The sequence below is a fragment of the Hippocampus guttulatus genome, chromosome 2 (assembly GCF_054856545.1).
Source record: "Hippocampus guttulatus isolate MCC_2025c chromosome 2, RoL_Hgut_1.0, whole genome shotgun sequence".
NCBI lineage: Eukaryota > Metazoa > Chordata > Actinopteri > Syngnathiformes > Syngnathidae > Hippocampus > Hippocampus guttulatus.
This window is the reverse complement of record NC_141262.1, coordinates 35353532-35370594: the sequence shown is the minus strand read 5'-3', so window position 1 is coordinate 35370594 and position 17063 is coordinate 35353532. Positions and strand designations below refer to the sequence as shown.

At 45.6% G+C, this 17063-nt stretch overlaps 1 protein-coding gene across 1 annotated transcript; it reads right to left on the bottom strand.

The window, feature by feature from the left end:
• Positions 1-507: 507 nt before the first annotated feature.
• On the bottom strand, positions 508-9642 carry adad1 (adenosine deaminase domain containing 1 (testis-specific)). Its single transcript, XM_086106074.1, has 11 exons — positions 9534-9642; positions 9307-9429; positions 9023-9181; positions 8358-8429; positions 8120-8245; positions 7391-7688; positions 7243-7318; positions 6984-7140; positions 6682-6916; positions 1073-1205; positions 508-736 (listed from the first exon to the last, which is right to left on the bottom strand). Exons 1-11 carry the CDS (start codon positions 9640-9642, stop codon positions 623-625), a joined length of 1602 nt encoding a protein of 533 aa, XP_085962200.1. The 3' UTR covers positions 508-622.
• Positions 9643-17063: the final 7421 nt, after the last annotated feature.

The following is a 17063-nucleotide window of genomic DNA, read 5'->3' as shown; positions in this document are numbered from 1 at the left end:
ATATTTGCATTTTGCACATAGAAAACTGATTCATGATTCCATGTTGATGAGAGCATTAAAATGGGGAAAAAATAGGACAAAAAAATAGAAGGAAATTCAGAAACGATAAAAAATGTGCGACTAATCACGATTAATTTTTAGTGAATTTGAGTTAATTATGACAGTTGCATTTTTAATTAGATTAAATATTTTAATCGTTTGACAGCTCTAGTATCTATATATTTTAATTGGTATAATTTTTCAAATTGTGCAACATTTTGGAATGCCATGAAACAATCTGAAACGGTTCAGCTTGGATGCTGCATTTTCCTATGGCTTACAGCTTACAGAATCCACACTTACTCATATGTGAAGAATTCAAAACTTTAAAAATGAAATGAAAGGATACAGGCCATTTCCATTACAAACGCATAAAGACTAATTCAACCCAAGCCCCCACCACCGAAACTTTGAACAACCTAAAGAAGCAACTTTGCAATTCGACAAACTGTGAACAATTGGTACTAATGTATTCTGTGTATATTTTTCCGTACTTACTTCAAGATATTTGACCATAGAAAGACCTCAACAACAAAAAACAAACAACTTTTCATTCTTATTCTACAACTATATGTTTGTAAATCTAGATGTTGAAGTTACCATTGACCATGGGCTTGACTGGCCAGGAACCGAAGCCTTGCTGCATCAGGTACGTCCTCAGCAAATTCTTTGCCTCCTGGTATGACTTTGCCATGGTCTTCATTGACAAAAACATCATCACTGTCATGCTACAATAATTACTTCAGTCAAAAAACATTGAAAGGTTGAGTGAATATTGAAGTGAGGAAGAACCCAGCAGAGGCACCAAGGTGGAACACAATTGTTCAGTGATGCTGGCTCACATTGAAAATTGTTCTAATTTTAAAACAATTTTCATTTGAAGTCAGTTGGGGTGGGTTTCTGTTCACCGCACAGGAAATGGATGGATGGCAATGTACCATTTAAAAAAATATAATAAAATCATGGAAAGAGGGCCAATAAAGCATGACGACAATGTAATAGATGAAACAGGAGAAGGGCTGTTTCGGGTTACCTTGGCTTCTTTGTATGAAATGGTGGCAAGCAAGTCCTGCCTATTGGCCTCTTTAGCCACCAACTTGAAGCGGTGCAGCATCGCTGCCTTGCATAAACGGCTCGCCAGAGCAGATCCACTCTTGAAGGGAGACCTATTCAAAATATTAAGACACCACTGTAACCGGATTAGCAAAAAAGCAGCACACAAGTCCTGTAGAGGCAAATCTTTCAGGTCGAGCACAAGCTGCCTTGTGAAGATGGTTGTCCTCTGAGCTGGAAAAAAATTGTTTCCATATAAACAATCTGATGCATGTTCATCACATATTGGAAGCAGTGCACCCAAGTGAAACGTTTCATGAATGAACATGAAGATAATGTGCACTGTTGGGAATAAATGATTCCAATTCATCCATCCATCTTCTACCGCTTATCCGGGGCCGGGTCGCGGGGGCAACAGCTTTAGCAGGGAAGCCCAGACTTCCCTCTCCCTAGCTACTTCTTCCAGCTCTCCCCGGGGGATCCCGAGGCGTTCCCAGGCCAGCTGGGTGACATAGTCACTCCAGCGTGTCCTGGGTCTTCCCCGGGGTCTCCTCCCGGTGGGACATGCCCGGAACACCTCACCAGGGAGGCGTTCAGGAGGCATCCGAATCAGATGCCCAAGCCACCTCATCTGGCTCCTCTCGATGTGGAGGAGAAGCGGCTCGACTCTGAGCCCCTCCCGGATGACCGAGCTTCTCACCTTATCTCTAAGGGAGAGCCCGGACACCCTGCGGAGAAAACTCATTTCGGCCGCTTGTATCCGGGATCTCGTTCTTTCGGTCACGACCCATAGCTCGTGACCATAGATGAGGGTTGGAACGTAGATCGACCGGTAAATTGAGAGCTTCGCCCTTTGGCTCAGCTCCTTCTTCACCACGACAGACCGATACAACGTCCGCATCACAGCAGACGCTGCACCGATCCGCCTGTCGATCTCTCGCTCCCTCCTGCCCTCACTCGTGAACAAGACCCCAAGATACTTAAACTCCTCCACTTGGGGCAAGATCTCTCCCCCGACCCGGAGGGGGCACTCCACCCTTTTCCGACTGAGGACCATGGTTTCAGATTTGGAGGTGCTGATTTTCATCCCAACCGCTTCACACTCAGCTGCGAAACGCTCCAGTGAGAGTTGGAGAGCCCCGTTTGAAGGAGCCAACAGCACCACATCATCTGCAAAAAGCAGGGATGCAATACTGAGGCCACCAAAACGGACGCCCTCAACGCTTCGGCTGCGCCTAGAAATTCTGTCCATAAAGATTATGAACAGAATCGGCGACAAAGGGCAGCCTTGGCGGAGTCCTACCCTCACTGGAAACGATTCCGACTTACTGCCGGCAATGCGAACCAAACTCTGACATCGGTGGTATAGTGACCGAATAGCCCGTATCAGGGGGTTCGGTACCCCATACCCACGAAGCACCCCCCACAGAACTCCCCGAGGGACACGGTCAAACGCCTTCTCCAAGTCCACAAAACACATGTAGACTGGTTGGGCGAATTCCCACATACCCTCGAGGACCCTGCTAAGGGTGTAGAGCTGGTCCACTGTTCCACGGCCGGGACGAAAACCACACTGCTCCTCCTCAATCTGAGGCTCGACTTCCTGACGGACCCTCCTCTCCAGCACCCCTGAATAGACCTTACCAGGGAGGCTGAGGAGTGTGATCCCTCTGTAGTTGGAACACACCCTCCGGTCCCCCTTTTTAAAAAGAGGGACTACCACCCCGGTCTGCCAATCCAGAGGCACTCTCCCCGTTGACCACGCGATGTTGCAGAGGCGTGTCAACCAGGACAGCCCCACAACATCCAGAGCCTTGAGGAACTCCGGGCGGATCTCATCCACCCCTGGGGCCCTGCCACCGAGGAGCTTTTTAACCACATCGGTGACTTCAACCACAGAGCTAGGAGAGCCCACCTCAGGGTCCTCAGACTCTGCTTCCTCCAAGGAAGACGTGTTGGTGGAGTTGAGGAGGTCTTCGAAGTACTCTGCCCACCGGTTCACAACGTCCCGAGTCGAAGTCAGCAGCGCCCCATCCCCACTGTACAGAGTGTTAGTGGTGCACTGCTTCCCCCTCCTGAGACGTCGGATGGTGGACCAGAATTTCCTCGAAGCCGTCCGGAAGTCTGCTTCCATGGCCTCACCGAACTCTTCCCACGCTCGGGTTTTTGCCTCGGCGACCACCGAAGCTGCGTTCCGCTTGGCCAGTCGATACCCGTCAGCTGCCTCTGGGGTCCCACAGGCCATAAAGGCTCGATAGGACTCCTTCTTCAGCTTGACGGCATCCCTTACTGCTGGTGTCCACCAGCGAGTACGAGGGTTGCCGCCACGACAGGCACCAACCACCTTACGGCCACAACTCAGATTGGCCGCCTCAACAATAGAGGCACGGAACATGGTCCACTCGGACTCAATGTCCCCCGTCTCCCCCGGAACATGGGAAAAGCTCTGTCGGAGGTGGGAGTTGAAACTCCTTCTGACAGGGGATTCTGCCAGACGCTCCCAACAAACCCTCACAATACGTTTGGGTCTGCCAGGACGGACCGGCATCTTCCCCCACCATCGGAGCCTACTCACCACCAGGTGGTGATCAGTTGACAGCTCCGCCCCTCTCTTCACCCGAGTGTCCAAAACATGCGGCCGCAAATCCGATGATACAACCACAAGGTCGATCATCGAACTACGGCCTAGGGTGTCCTGGTGCCAAGTGCACATATGGACACCCTTATGTTTGAACAAGGTGTTCGTTATGGACAATCCGTGGCGAGCACAGAAGTCCAATAACAAAACACCACTCGAGTTCTGATCGGGGGGGCCGTTCCTCCCAATCACGCCCCTCCAGGTCTCACTGTCATTGCCCACGTGAGCATTGAAGTCCCCCAGCAGAACAAGGGAGTCCCCAGCAGGAGTACTCTCCAGCACACCCTCCAAGGACTCCAAAAAGGGTGGGTATGCTGAGCTGCCGTTTGGTGCATATGCACAAACAACAGTCAGGACCCGTCCCCCCACCCGAAGGCGGAGGGAAGCAACCCTCTCGTCTACCGGTGTGAACCCCAATGTACAGGCACTGAGCCGGGGGGCAATGAGTATGCCCACACCTGCTCTGCGCCTCTCACCATGAGCAACTCCAGAGTGGAAGAGAGTCCAACCCCTCTCGAGAGAACTAGTACCAGAACCCAGGCTGTGTGTGGAGGCAAGTCCGACTATATCCAGTCGGAACTTCTCTACCTCACACACCAGCTCGGGCTCCTTCCCTGCCAGAGAGGTGACATTCCATGTCCCAAGAGCTAGCTTCTGCAGCCGAGGATCGGACCGCCAGGGTCCCCGCCTTTGGCTGCCGCCCAGCTCGCATTGCACCCGACCCCTTTGACCCCTCCCACGGGTGGTGAGACCATGAGAAGGGGGACCCACGTTGCCTCTTCGGGCTGAGCCCGGCCGGGCCCCATGGGTGTAGGCCCGGCCACCAGGCGCTCGCCAACGAGCCCCACCTCCAGGCCTGGCTCCAGAGGGGGGCCCCGGTGACCCGCGTCCGGGCAAGGGAAACTGAGATCCTTTAATTTTTTTTATCATAAGGGGTCTTGGAGCCGTGCTTTGTCTGGTCCCTCACCTAGAACCTGTTTGCCAATTACTTGGCAAATTCCAATTCCAATTCATTGAACAAATATTACATTGTAGGTTGAAAATGTTGGCCAGTGCAGCATGGCCCAAAGTCAACAGGGATCGGCTCCAGTTCAACTATGGCCCAAATGAGTAAAAGCAGCATCGGAAATGGATGGACGCAGGACAGTATATCCGATAGTCTTCAGCTAACAGAGAAGTCTGCACACTCAATTTAGAACATGGATGGGCAACTAAAATGGTGGAGAGGGTCACAATTTTACATCAGTGCTACTTCACATAGGACCAAGCACTTCCAAACCACATCTATGACAGAAATACGACGGTAATCCCTCATTTATCGAGGGGGTTACATTCCAAAAAGAACCCATGATAAGTGAAATCCGTGAAGTAGGATTTATTTTAAAAAAAGCAAAAAAAATGTGAGAAGGAAGAAATTTCAAATGTGCTGTATGTATGTACAGCACATTTGACAATGAAGTTGTACTTGGTACTTGATAGTCAACTTTATTTTTTACAGTTATTATACAATACTGAACTATGTATACAATGCAGAGGCGATTGCTCGAAAACTGCAAGGGAAGCTCAGCTTCCCCTAAAATGTCAAAAAGTAAGTGATCAAATATGCGTGTGTACGTACAATTGTGTGGACATGTCATTGATTAAATATGCGCTCAACTTTTCTTCCGAATCAGCTTCTTATTACTAGTTACGACGCGACTCTCTTCTCATTCATTCCCGCAGCTTCACTGTGCTTTAAACTGTGTGGACTCTGAGCATCGACCGCGCGGAAGCTGGGCGTCTCGAGAGTTCAGAGCCCGTTGTCCCAATGCATTGAAACGAGACGAGTCATTGGATAAATGCTGGTTTTGTCCCGCCCATTGGACGCTCAGCGTCTCTGGGAGTCTATGGACAGTGGGCGTTTATAGGCTGGCCCGGAAGCTCAGCTTTCTGCATGATGATTGGCTGATCTGTCTGATGCTAAATCTCTTTTTGATTGACAGCAAGATGAACCGATCTTATGGTGTAGGCATCCTTTTCATTTTTTTGAAGAGGAACGGAGAGTAGAATTTGCGTATAAATAAACAGACAAATGATGTAGGCCGAAACTGAGCTGCCCCTTCTTGACAGACCAGCATCTGCCACTGATACAATGAAACCAAATACCAAAAATTTGCGAAAGTAAATTTGGCAAGCTGTACAGAGACGAGGTGCGGAGACTGTTCACGTCAGTCAGTGCCTTAGCCAATCAGGATGCAGAACGCAATTCACTGTTTAAAAGCATTAAAAAAAAACTGCACAAAAAAATCTGTGAAACAGTGAAGCCGCGAAAGGTGAACCGCTTTCTAGGAAGGGATTACTGCATTTTAAATCTGGACTAAATACGTGCATACATGCAAAACACAAGCTCTTAATACGTTTAACTTTTCAGAATACTTTCCTCAATGCATGTACTTGTGGCACAGACAGTATACACAGTATAAGATCCAAGTGGAAGCGTGACTAGGAAATGTTTGCTATCGAGTGGTAGTGGGTGACATTACAACTTAAAGCTTCAGTCTACTTCTACATATTCAAGTTCGCCACACACACGTCTACATATTCTCAGATATTTTTCCCGAATATTTTTTTCTGATTTTTGCACTTCTTCTGGAATTTCTTTCCCTTCACCATTTCCCCCCTATTTTATCATGGAAAATACATACTCAAAAGTTTTGTGTTTCCCTGACGAATTGTTGGGGATTTAAAAGATAAAACCTTTATTGTTTCAGAATGGAGAAAGTTGCAAAATTTATAAAACCACACCTAAACAAATTTCTTTGAAAATTTGGTGATGATTCTTATTTTTTTGGTGGCGGGTAGAGGAGGTGAATTAAATTAAGTAGCCACTCAGAGTGTGATCAAGAGTTGCCCAGCCCTGTTCCACAATGACAAAATATATATTTTTTAAAATAAGATGATATCCTGCTTACTCGACTGTAGTCCTGCCAGTCAGACCGTCCACCAACTCGATGGAGCAGTCGCCTTCGCGCCAGTTGAAACAACAGGTCACCAGGCCATTGTCAGCAGTGCTGCTGGCCACAGCGGGGACTGTGCTGATGTGAGGCCTCATCATGCAGTAGAACAAGGGCAGCTGCGCAGTGATGCCTTCCGTGCGGCGGTTCAACGTCATCTGCATACCACGGATGTCCCCAGCAGCCGGGTCACCTGGAGGGGTCCGTGAAATGTCATGATGATAATATAAGTAGTACAATCAAATGAAGTGTCCACTTGCCTACGAGGATGCTCTGGACATAGACTGGCTCGATAAAGTGGCTCAGCAAGGCTCCCTGGTAGCCCAACACTTGCCACTGAGTGATCTTGTCCATGGGCGATACGCTGAACACTTTGGTGCTGGAGTGCTTGAGGGCAGTGGAGAAAACCGAGAACACCTGAAAAAGGAAGCGTATCAGTAGCCATATGGGAAGGGCCCATGTATGTTTGAATCTCTGAGTTTACAATATACTCATTTCCACAGAGGAACAGAACAAGACCTTGCCCTCCACTGAAACGTGCAGTCCCATCTCATTGCTCATCTGCCATGTAGATATGGAGCCAGGGTTCAGAGACCTGCAAATAAATCCAAGTACAACACGTGTATTAATTTCTATTCACAACCACAATTATTCAGTGACTACTGACATTTTGGAGGGCATCTGAGCAGCGCCTGAAGGAACTTGGTTGACGTAGAGGTGGAACGCGATGCCAGTCTTCAGGCTGAGGAGGTTGCTTTCGTTCTCATTGTGCTGGAAGATGGACTTCTGGACCAGGTGTACCGTTTTGCTGAAGAACATCAGCAGGTGCTGGTAGAGGAATCTCATCAGGGATCTCCTTGCAGTGACCACCGCATTCGAGTCGTGCACAACACGTCCATTTGTTGATATGGTGTCAGTGACGCTGTAGTTGCCAGTGCCAATGGCTACCACCTCACAGCCACTGGCTACAGACAGAAAATTAAAAAGGCTTTGAAGACATTCCAGTGTACTATCACTAACTTATTTGTATACGTGAGTATTGTAATAGCCTCAAATAGCGGCCTAAACTGTAATAGCAACCATGCCCCAATTCGTCGCCAGGTGTGTCATCCATTTGAACAAATAACAGCTCTTTAGACGGAGCTTCCTCTTAAGGATGCTCCTCAGGTTTTCAAGAGGGCTGAGGTCGGAGGATGGGTTTTTGGCCCTTTATACCGATATACCGGTAGTTTGCTCACGAGTCAATAATTTGGGGTTAATTAGACTCTGCTAAAACAATTATGATTAAACATGCCTGACATGTAGACCAGTGATCTAAACAGCACAGTCTTCAACTTCAATCGTATCTGCATAATAGTTTGGTATGTAAACACCCACAGCCACAGAATGCACTCACAAGTCTGAATGACGAATGCCGCGACGGTAGCGGCGCAGGCGGAGAACCACGGTTGGCTGTTCATCAACTTGGTGAGTTGATCCTTGATGGCATTTGGTATCTGGAGGTTAGTGGGAGTCTTCCTCTCTGTCCAGTAACATGAATCAAAGTGTGAGGAACTTGTGTATCGAACAAAATGTAATGTTCTGATCAATGCCAGAGGAAAAAAGTGAAGTGGCACATAAAATGGATGGAATACCACAAATGGGCATGTAGTCTTGGATATCTGATTGGAAGGACTCCTCAATAGCTGGTAGAAATGGTGGGAAAGCTGAAGAAAAAACAAATAGACAGGGCTGTGAAATGAGGAAGTGAAAATCCGAGGAAAGTTAAGAAGGGGTCTGGGGGGCAAGGCGCCCCAGTATAAGCCGGGGGCGCAGGGCCCACGGGGCCCCAGACACCAAGCAGTTTAAGACATAATATGGTATATTTTGAGCATTTCCTGCAAGAAAATAATTGGTCTCAAGAACTAAATAATTCACTAGGTTTGTTTACATTTTGCCACATAAAATACCTATTAAGTTTTCTCTTTTAACTTTAAAATCTTTTTGATGGCATCTTAACTGTGTCTGACCCAAGTCAACTTACACCCTGCTCCTGTGCCCTCCTTGGAATATCGAATAATTGCACATGTAATTCATCTCTTAATCAAAATAAAAGTTTAAAAAAAAATGTAAATAATTAAATGTTTATAAAACTTCAATCGGCATTTCAAAATGGCTGCAAAAACTGATGCTCAATATTAAAGTGAGAAATACCTGTTGTCTTACAAATAACACTATTCTTGTATAATATCCTGTTATATATATATATATACACATACTGTATATATATATATATATATATATATATATACACACATACATAGGTCAGCCTTCTCTTTCTCCAATCTGGGCAGCAGGTCCTGAAGAGCCAATTCAGCCGCTCTCAGACGAGCCACCTTCTTTGTCGTCCCCATGCCGGTCTTGTACTTGACACCATCAACCAGCACGCAAAAGGCAAAAAAAAATCCATTTACGTTGGCTGAGGAGGCAGAATGGATAACAAATCTTGAGTCACAAGTAACACATTTTTCCATACTTTCAAGTGACACGGTTGGGCTGTATGACAAAAAAAAAAAAAAAAAAAAATCCTACAGTCTATTTTACCAGTCGTCACTGTCTCCTTGATTTCCAGGTGGAACTGCAAAGTCTGGGCCAGTTGATGCAGCAAAGACACAGCGTGGGTCCGACCGCTTCGGTACCCGTCAATAAGCTCTTTTGCCCCAACGCCTTAGGGTGTTTGGTAAAAGGAACGAAGGTCACACAAAGTTTTTGAAATACTAATTTTAGGATACATCGAGACATTTTGTGGCGCTCTCCTGGATTTAATTTACCGTCTTTACAGAATTGAGCATTTGGTTTGCTTGATTTGGCCTTGTGGGAGAAGGTGGCTCCTTGACCTTCTCGTTGTGGACCGGGAAACGGCTGTCCAGCAGCAAACATTCTGAAAGTCCAGTCCACCTAAAAATATACAATAATAAACACAAACCCCAAAGAAACAGACATTTAGCCAAACCAGTTTCACACGTGACAATTAAAGGTAATGTTTGTGAATTGCAGATGTATTTAAGTACTCTTTGCACGTTTTTATACTTTTGGGAACAGTTAACGCACGTAACAGATAGTTATGTTCATGGTGGGCTATAATACTTTTGAATCACAAAAGTACCGGAGCAGTTTTAATCCCAGGGTAACGCGAATATGACGGAGCTAATTGATTAGCAATCACCGTTAGCATGACGTAGCCGTTGAGACGATTCTATCCAACATCGCACAATAAATAAACATTTCATGACTTACCTCGACGCTTACTGAACAATATTCTTTGAGTTTATCAGCCATACCCTCCATTAGGTCCGTTTGAGTTAAAAACGATTGATGACGAATGGCATTTTCGGTGTCGAAAATGACTAGTGAGAGTTCAGTCGTGAAACGTTACAGTACTATACACATTTTAATCGTGTTACCACCTGTTTGTAAAACAATTTTTAAATGTGCGTTATTTACCAGACGGGTCCTTCCCTGTCCAGGAGTAAAGGATGGCAGGTCACAAACCGACTCGAGTAGGAGGACTACACAACCCGTTGCTTCGCTCCAAATCAGGGGTCGGCAATGGATGGAGGGAAACTCAATTCCGTCAGCGCTACCAGTAGGTCGTGCATGTGCACTTCCTAACAATAGGTAGCATAAATATTTATAATTATGAACAGCATATGTGAATATGTCGAAGTAATATATTCCATGATAAAATACATGTTTACAAGATGAAGTCTTGAACAACAAAGGGTTTGAGGAAAGAAGGTCAAGTGTCGTGCTTTTTATAAAAGAACACAGTATATGTCAAAGTCAACACAAAAGAGCATAAAATAACACACATAAAAGATCACATTACAATTACAATCAGACAGCTGCTGTCTACATATGGCATATGGATATCTCTCTATATATAGATATAGAAATATATCCATGATCAATGATTTGCTCGTCTTCCCGTAGTCCATCCTGGTTCCCCAAAACCTGGCTTGGATCTTGTTGACCCGGGCGACGTCCCAGCCGATTTGACCGTCATTATCAGAAATAAAAGAAAAATAGAGATATTAATGCGGCCCGGTGGACCAGTGGTTAGCATGGCGACCTCACTGTCCAGAGGTGCAGGGTTCTCTCCGTGCTTGTGTGGGTTTTCTACGGGTACTCTGGTTTCCTCCCACATTCCAAAAACACGCATGGCAGTTTAATGGAGCACTCTGAATCAGGGGTATCAAACTCATTTCGGGCGTCGGTAGATGTCAAGTGGGCCGGACCATTTAAATTATATCACATTCTGCTATAAATAACCAAAATATCATGTCTTTATTTTGCTTTTGGTATAGTGAAGCACAAGAACATTAGGAAAATGTTACAAAACACCTTAGATTTCCTTTGACAAATGTGCAATTTACTTTTATCATTCACATATATGCATTGCAACTGATCCTGTTAGAGTTTGGATGTGACCCCAATAGCACAACAGCAGGCAGGTATACAGTAGTTGAAGCCAACACTTGGCGTAGTTTATTGAAGAGTCTTATCAAAGTCACTCAGGAAGAAGCATGTAGAAGCCACAGGAAAAATGTCCAGAGGAAACAAAACCCTCACTCAGGGAGAAAACTGGGACTTACTTAAACGCTCAGGGGGGAGCACGAGGAGTCCACGAGGTAATGTCCACACATGGAACCAGAAACTGCAGGTGATGCCAACAGAGCTCACTGAGGTGGTGACGGCACAAACTTGCACTGAGGAATGGTTTGTGAGTCAATTTATACCAGTCCAAACGAGCAGATTGGCAACGGGTGGGTGATGAGCTGATGAGTCTCAGGTGTGAGGTGCAGAGCGCCCTGGCTGAGGAGGCTGCCTGGCTGGCCCCTTCCTAACAGATCCCACTGATTGTCCAAAGGCACAAACTTTGTGCCATGAGGCGTGTCGACACACCGACACACTGTGCCGATACTGTGCTGATAGTGTGTCGCTGACCACTGCCACCTGCTGGACCTTCGAAATCCCTGCAGCCAACCCACTTGACAGACTGAACTGACTGATTTGATGATGAAGTGTATACAATATCATTCACATCCATGCATTCATATTGTATCATTCAATGTGTTTCAATAATGTGAAAATCATGTGAATGAGGATGCTTGTGGGCTTTGTCCAGTGTTTTAAATTTCAGTCTGTTGCGTTTCTTGCATGCTATTTCCCCTGCTGTGGAGAACACACACACAATGGAATAAGACATGTCAAAAATCCGAGAGGCACTTGGTGAGACAAGGAGATTTGACTAAATGCCTTATTCTCCAAAAGGAGATCAAAATGGCTCTACACGGCAGACAATTTGCGTTTGTCCGAAAGCTGCTCCATAATATGTACGTACCGTAGCAACGTCACTCGAGTGACGCGCGTCTCAGCAGTCGATAGTCCGCTGCTCATTGCTGTGCGCACGTGAGCGCGAGCACGTACTCACGGCGCCGACGCAACCCACGACACATATTAAAGAAGCTTTGAACTACGACAACAACTAAGCTAGCCTGGCCGATGTAATGATGGTCAGCAGACAAGGTTTACGTTTTATGTGACTTTTAATAACAACGTGGCAGAGTCGTCAAACATGCAGTGCGCACACTCGCAGTCACTTCCTGGAACTCCCCCTTGTAGGCGGGACCTGTCAATCAACTGGAGTATGACATACAGTACACACTTTCATAAAGCACTTCTCATACAATAATAGCCTATTATATGACAGCCGACACGACACTCGAAGTCAGACGAACACGTTTTTCTGATAATCGGTGTGTTTTGCTTTTTGACCAAATATATATTTTTATTCGAGCGAGGGTGAGGTCTTGCTTGTTTCGGCAGGCGGCATCGAGTAGCCAGACGCACTTCCTTATAAACACTGTGTGGTGGGCTTTTGATACGTCGACGCCCCCTGGACTGAGTCGACGCCGCCTGGATTGTGTCAAGCAGCCTGTACTGTGTCGAAGCAATCTGGACTCAGTCCAGACTGCGTCGATGCAGTTCACATGTCGGTCACGTGATGTAATGAAGCAGCACACGCACCGACACGTGGATTGCTCTGTGAGCCCGACGCATGCGTTGACGCATAGGTGTCGCTGGAGCCATCACTAGCACAAAGCTTTAACAAGTAATCGGTATTGAAAAATATAGTAATGTATTTTAAGATTAACTCATTGAATACCACCCCTTTTCACTGGAGCAACCCCCTCAATCCCTCACATTTTACTGAATTTTGACTGATTTGCAAGGCCCACAGAATTTTCTGTTCTATGGCTATATATACATGCAACCTGTCAAAAGAAAGGTGAGACTCTCTTCTTTCAGCAGAAAAAAAGGTTTGTTTCTATCTTTCTCCGTTCGTTGGCAATCAGCATTAGAAAACTGCTAAGTTTGATGGAAAAGGCCGATTTTCTGCAGAAATCCAGAGAAAATGAGCTTTTTGTAAAAGCATGCATTTCAAGCATCATTTCAAGTTTTACACTATTTTTTGCTGTCGTGGCAGCTCAAATACCTCAATAATGTGTTCCTCCTACAAAAGAACATTACAAATATTGTTTTTGTGGCAAAATAATTTATTTGCACACAACAAAACTATTGAACTATGAACAAAAGTGCAGCTGTGGAGAAGATGGTTTTTGGCTTCCATCCAGTTTGTCACCACATCGATTCATCCCACCACGTCCAGATGCACGACCTATAAATTATAGAAACATAAAAAGTTGCAAATATATCTTGCTGCAGAGTGAGGTACAATCATTTTATTTACCTTTCTTTCCACCACCAAAGCGAGGAGTCGTCATCTTTTGGCTTCTGGTTGGACAATCTGTAATGTATAGAAGTATGTACAATTACCACACTTTTATTTTTCTATTTTTTTTATTGTTGCTTTCCACTTACGGTACATTTCAACATCTCTGACACACACACATACATGCTCGCACACCGCTATTTACACCATTCATTCCACGTTGCTCAGCATCCAATTTGAAATGAAATGGAATATGAATTGAACACTAGTGGTTTTAGCAGAGCTGAGCGGACCAAATGTGTCCTGTTTTTTTTGTTCTGTTTTTTAAAACCTATGGCGACATGCAAGTCAGCACATTTACGGCGCATATTTTCATCCACATCTACGAGACGCATCAACCGTACATAAATGATGAGTGTTACCGGCAACTTCATAGTATAGCGGGGAATGTAGCGGTACATAAAAGTGACTGAGGAGGCATAAGAAGTGATGAAGTTTTGAATGGGAACTTGCAAGCTAGTCAGCGGTTACCTCCTCGTTCCGGCGGCTCTGGCGAGCACTCTCAGCTGCTTTCCGTTATGTCCGAAGGCACGTATTCGTCCGACAGATCGGGATCCAAATCGCTCTCCAATTCATCGTTTTCGCCGTCGTCATTACGAGACGATTCCAACGAATCGCTGACGTGTGCCCGGCGTCGGCCATGCGAAGCAACGCAGCCTCTTTGCCGTCATCGCTGGAAGTCGCCGGGGAGACAATTTGTGGGCGATGTGCGCCACGGGAGGCACAAAATGCTCTGCCAAGCGATGGTCCCTGACGTGGAGCAAGTTCATCTTCATCAGATGAACTCGAAACTCGGCGTGAGCTATGCGGGCCGCGTGCAGCACGCCATTTTTGTGCAGGTCGACGTTCGTTTGACGGGTGCCGCTTTCGATTAGTGACCGAAGCGTCATTTTCTCTTCCACACAAACACCTCTCCTTTGTTGTTTTGTTTCGAGGACGCTTTTATACCGAAAAAAAAAAATCATTTTTAGTTAGTTATTTCCTTTTCTCCATCGTTGTTAGTTGCTAATGTTCCAATCCACTATCCACATACGCCCCTCCTCCACTATACGCCCTTTCTACTACTTTTGCGGCGTGATCCTGGTTGATTTTTGCACCACTGCCACCCGATGGCCATTTTTTTGCTATTTAACATTGCCGTCAAGCCTAATCCTGTGGTGAGAAGTTGCATCGGACTCTCTTGCACCCTCCCCCATGAAAACACGTGATTGACGTATTAATACGTCATGGGGAGGGAACGGCTATGCGCAAATTGACGTATTTATACGTCAAAGGGTGTAAATGAGTTAAACAAGATTTATAAAGAGATGAATTTTTAAACCATTTACACATGTGCATGTAAAATCTAAATATAATCTCTGCCTACACTTTACAAACTAAGGAGAAAACAGTGTGCCCCTAGCGAATAATCCATGATTTGCACCTTATTAAAAATATTAAAACTGTGTCTTTTATGCATTTTTTCACTTTAAAATTATTCTGCAGGCCTGATCGAACCTCGTCGGGGGCAGGTTCCGGCCCACGGCCCGTATGTTTGACACTCCTGCTCTAAATTGCCCCTAGGTGCGAGTGTGAGCATGGATGGTTGTGCATCTCTGTGTGCCCAGCAATCGGCTGGCAACCGATTCAGGGTATCCCCTGCCTACTTCCCGAAGACAGCTGGGATAGACAGACCCCTGTGGTACTCCGTGTAGGTTCGATCGAACCTAACATGGATTTTTGTATGAATGTAATAGTAAGACAGAATACCTGGAGAAAACCCATACACGCACCAGAGAATCTGCAAACACCACGGGGGGAAAGCCGAGGCGAGATACCAACTCCCTACCTCAGATCTGTGAATCAGAGAACTCATCACCAGGGAACCTGTTGCCCAGGTTTCATTATCTCAATGTGATTCTTTTCTGTTAAATGAGCACGTTAGCTGTGGTTTAGGGTGGCATTGCCTGCAAACTGCTTTCTATATTACTTTAACATGATGTGACACTCTGTAGGGGAAATGGCAAGCATTTACACGATATTAACAGTAAAACTAGGCATGGTACCCACAGTGAGTAATGAAGATTGAGGTCAATTTGGGTTTGTGAACGACCAGCGTTCATACTTGAAAAGGGAACGTGAAAATGGGATTTTCCCATCAACTAGGTAGGATCCATTACACATAATGTTAGGGTGTTAACCGCAAACCATTTCCATTCATGAAACTGGATGTGAGATTGCTCTCAGTTTCATTTTTATTATATTTTGTTTTCTTACATTTTTAGCTCAGTCAGAATTGAAACCTAACCCAACCTCAGAAAAAAAACAACATATTAATGTAACTTACCTGTTGGAACAATCTTAAACCCTCAAAGGGTCATTCAAGAAACTGGAATTCCCCACATCGATGTGCAGCAAACACTTTGTAATAGTCTGAAGAAAAGCAGATCTGTCCAATTGCTTTATCACAAAATGTCCAAATTGTTAAAGAAAAAGAAAGACTCTAAATACTCGGTTTGCATTAGAAAATGACAACACCGAAGATGGAGTAGGGCGTCCAGTAGTTAGCGCGTCGACCTCACAGTGCAGATGTACCGGGTTCAATCCCAGCTCCGGCCTCCCTGTGTGGAGTTCGCATGTTCTCCCCGGGCCTGCGTGGGTTTTCTCCGGGTACTCCGGTTTCCTCCCACGTTCCAAAAACATGCATGGCAGGCTTATTAAACACTCTAAATTGTCCCTCGGGGTGAGTGTGAGCACGGATGGTTGTTTGTTTCTGTGTGCCCTGCCATTGGTTGGCAACCGGTTCAGGTGTCCCCCCCCACCTACTGCCCGAAGACAGCTGGGATCGGCTCCCTTGTGAGGATAAAGCGGATCGGAAAATGAATGAATGAATGAAGGTGGAGTAATGATACAGAGAGAGAAAACAATATAATTAATAATAATACAAGACCTTTGATCGAGATGGATCATAGTTAGTGTGCGACAATCAGTACACCGGAGTCATTAAGGTTATATTGCAATAACTTATTGAAACACATTCCTGCACTGTTTTCTGTAACAAGATTACTATAAAACGCTTAATTTTACAATTGTATAATTGTATTTAAAAAAAAAAAGACTATGGTACAAACTCGGTTCGCACTAGAAAATGTCAATAGCGATCTTTGATGATGGTGTGTCAAAGCAGTGCCATAATAGATCCCTATGGTGAGGGAAACATGATACGATGATCACAACGGAATAACTATAAATTATGGCGTTCTCATGAATAGTTATGTCCCATTCTATTGTTATTCATTCATTCATTTATCTTCCGCACCGCTCCATCCTCACAAGGGTCGCGGGGGGTGCCGGAGCCTATCCCAGCCGTCTTCGGGCGGTAGGCGAGGGACACCCTGAATCGGTTGCCAGCCAGTCGCAGGGCACACAGACACGAATAACCATCTACGCCTACACTCACACCTAGGGACAATTTTTTAGAGTGATCAATCAGTCTGCCATGCATGTTTTTGGAACGTGGGAGGAA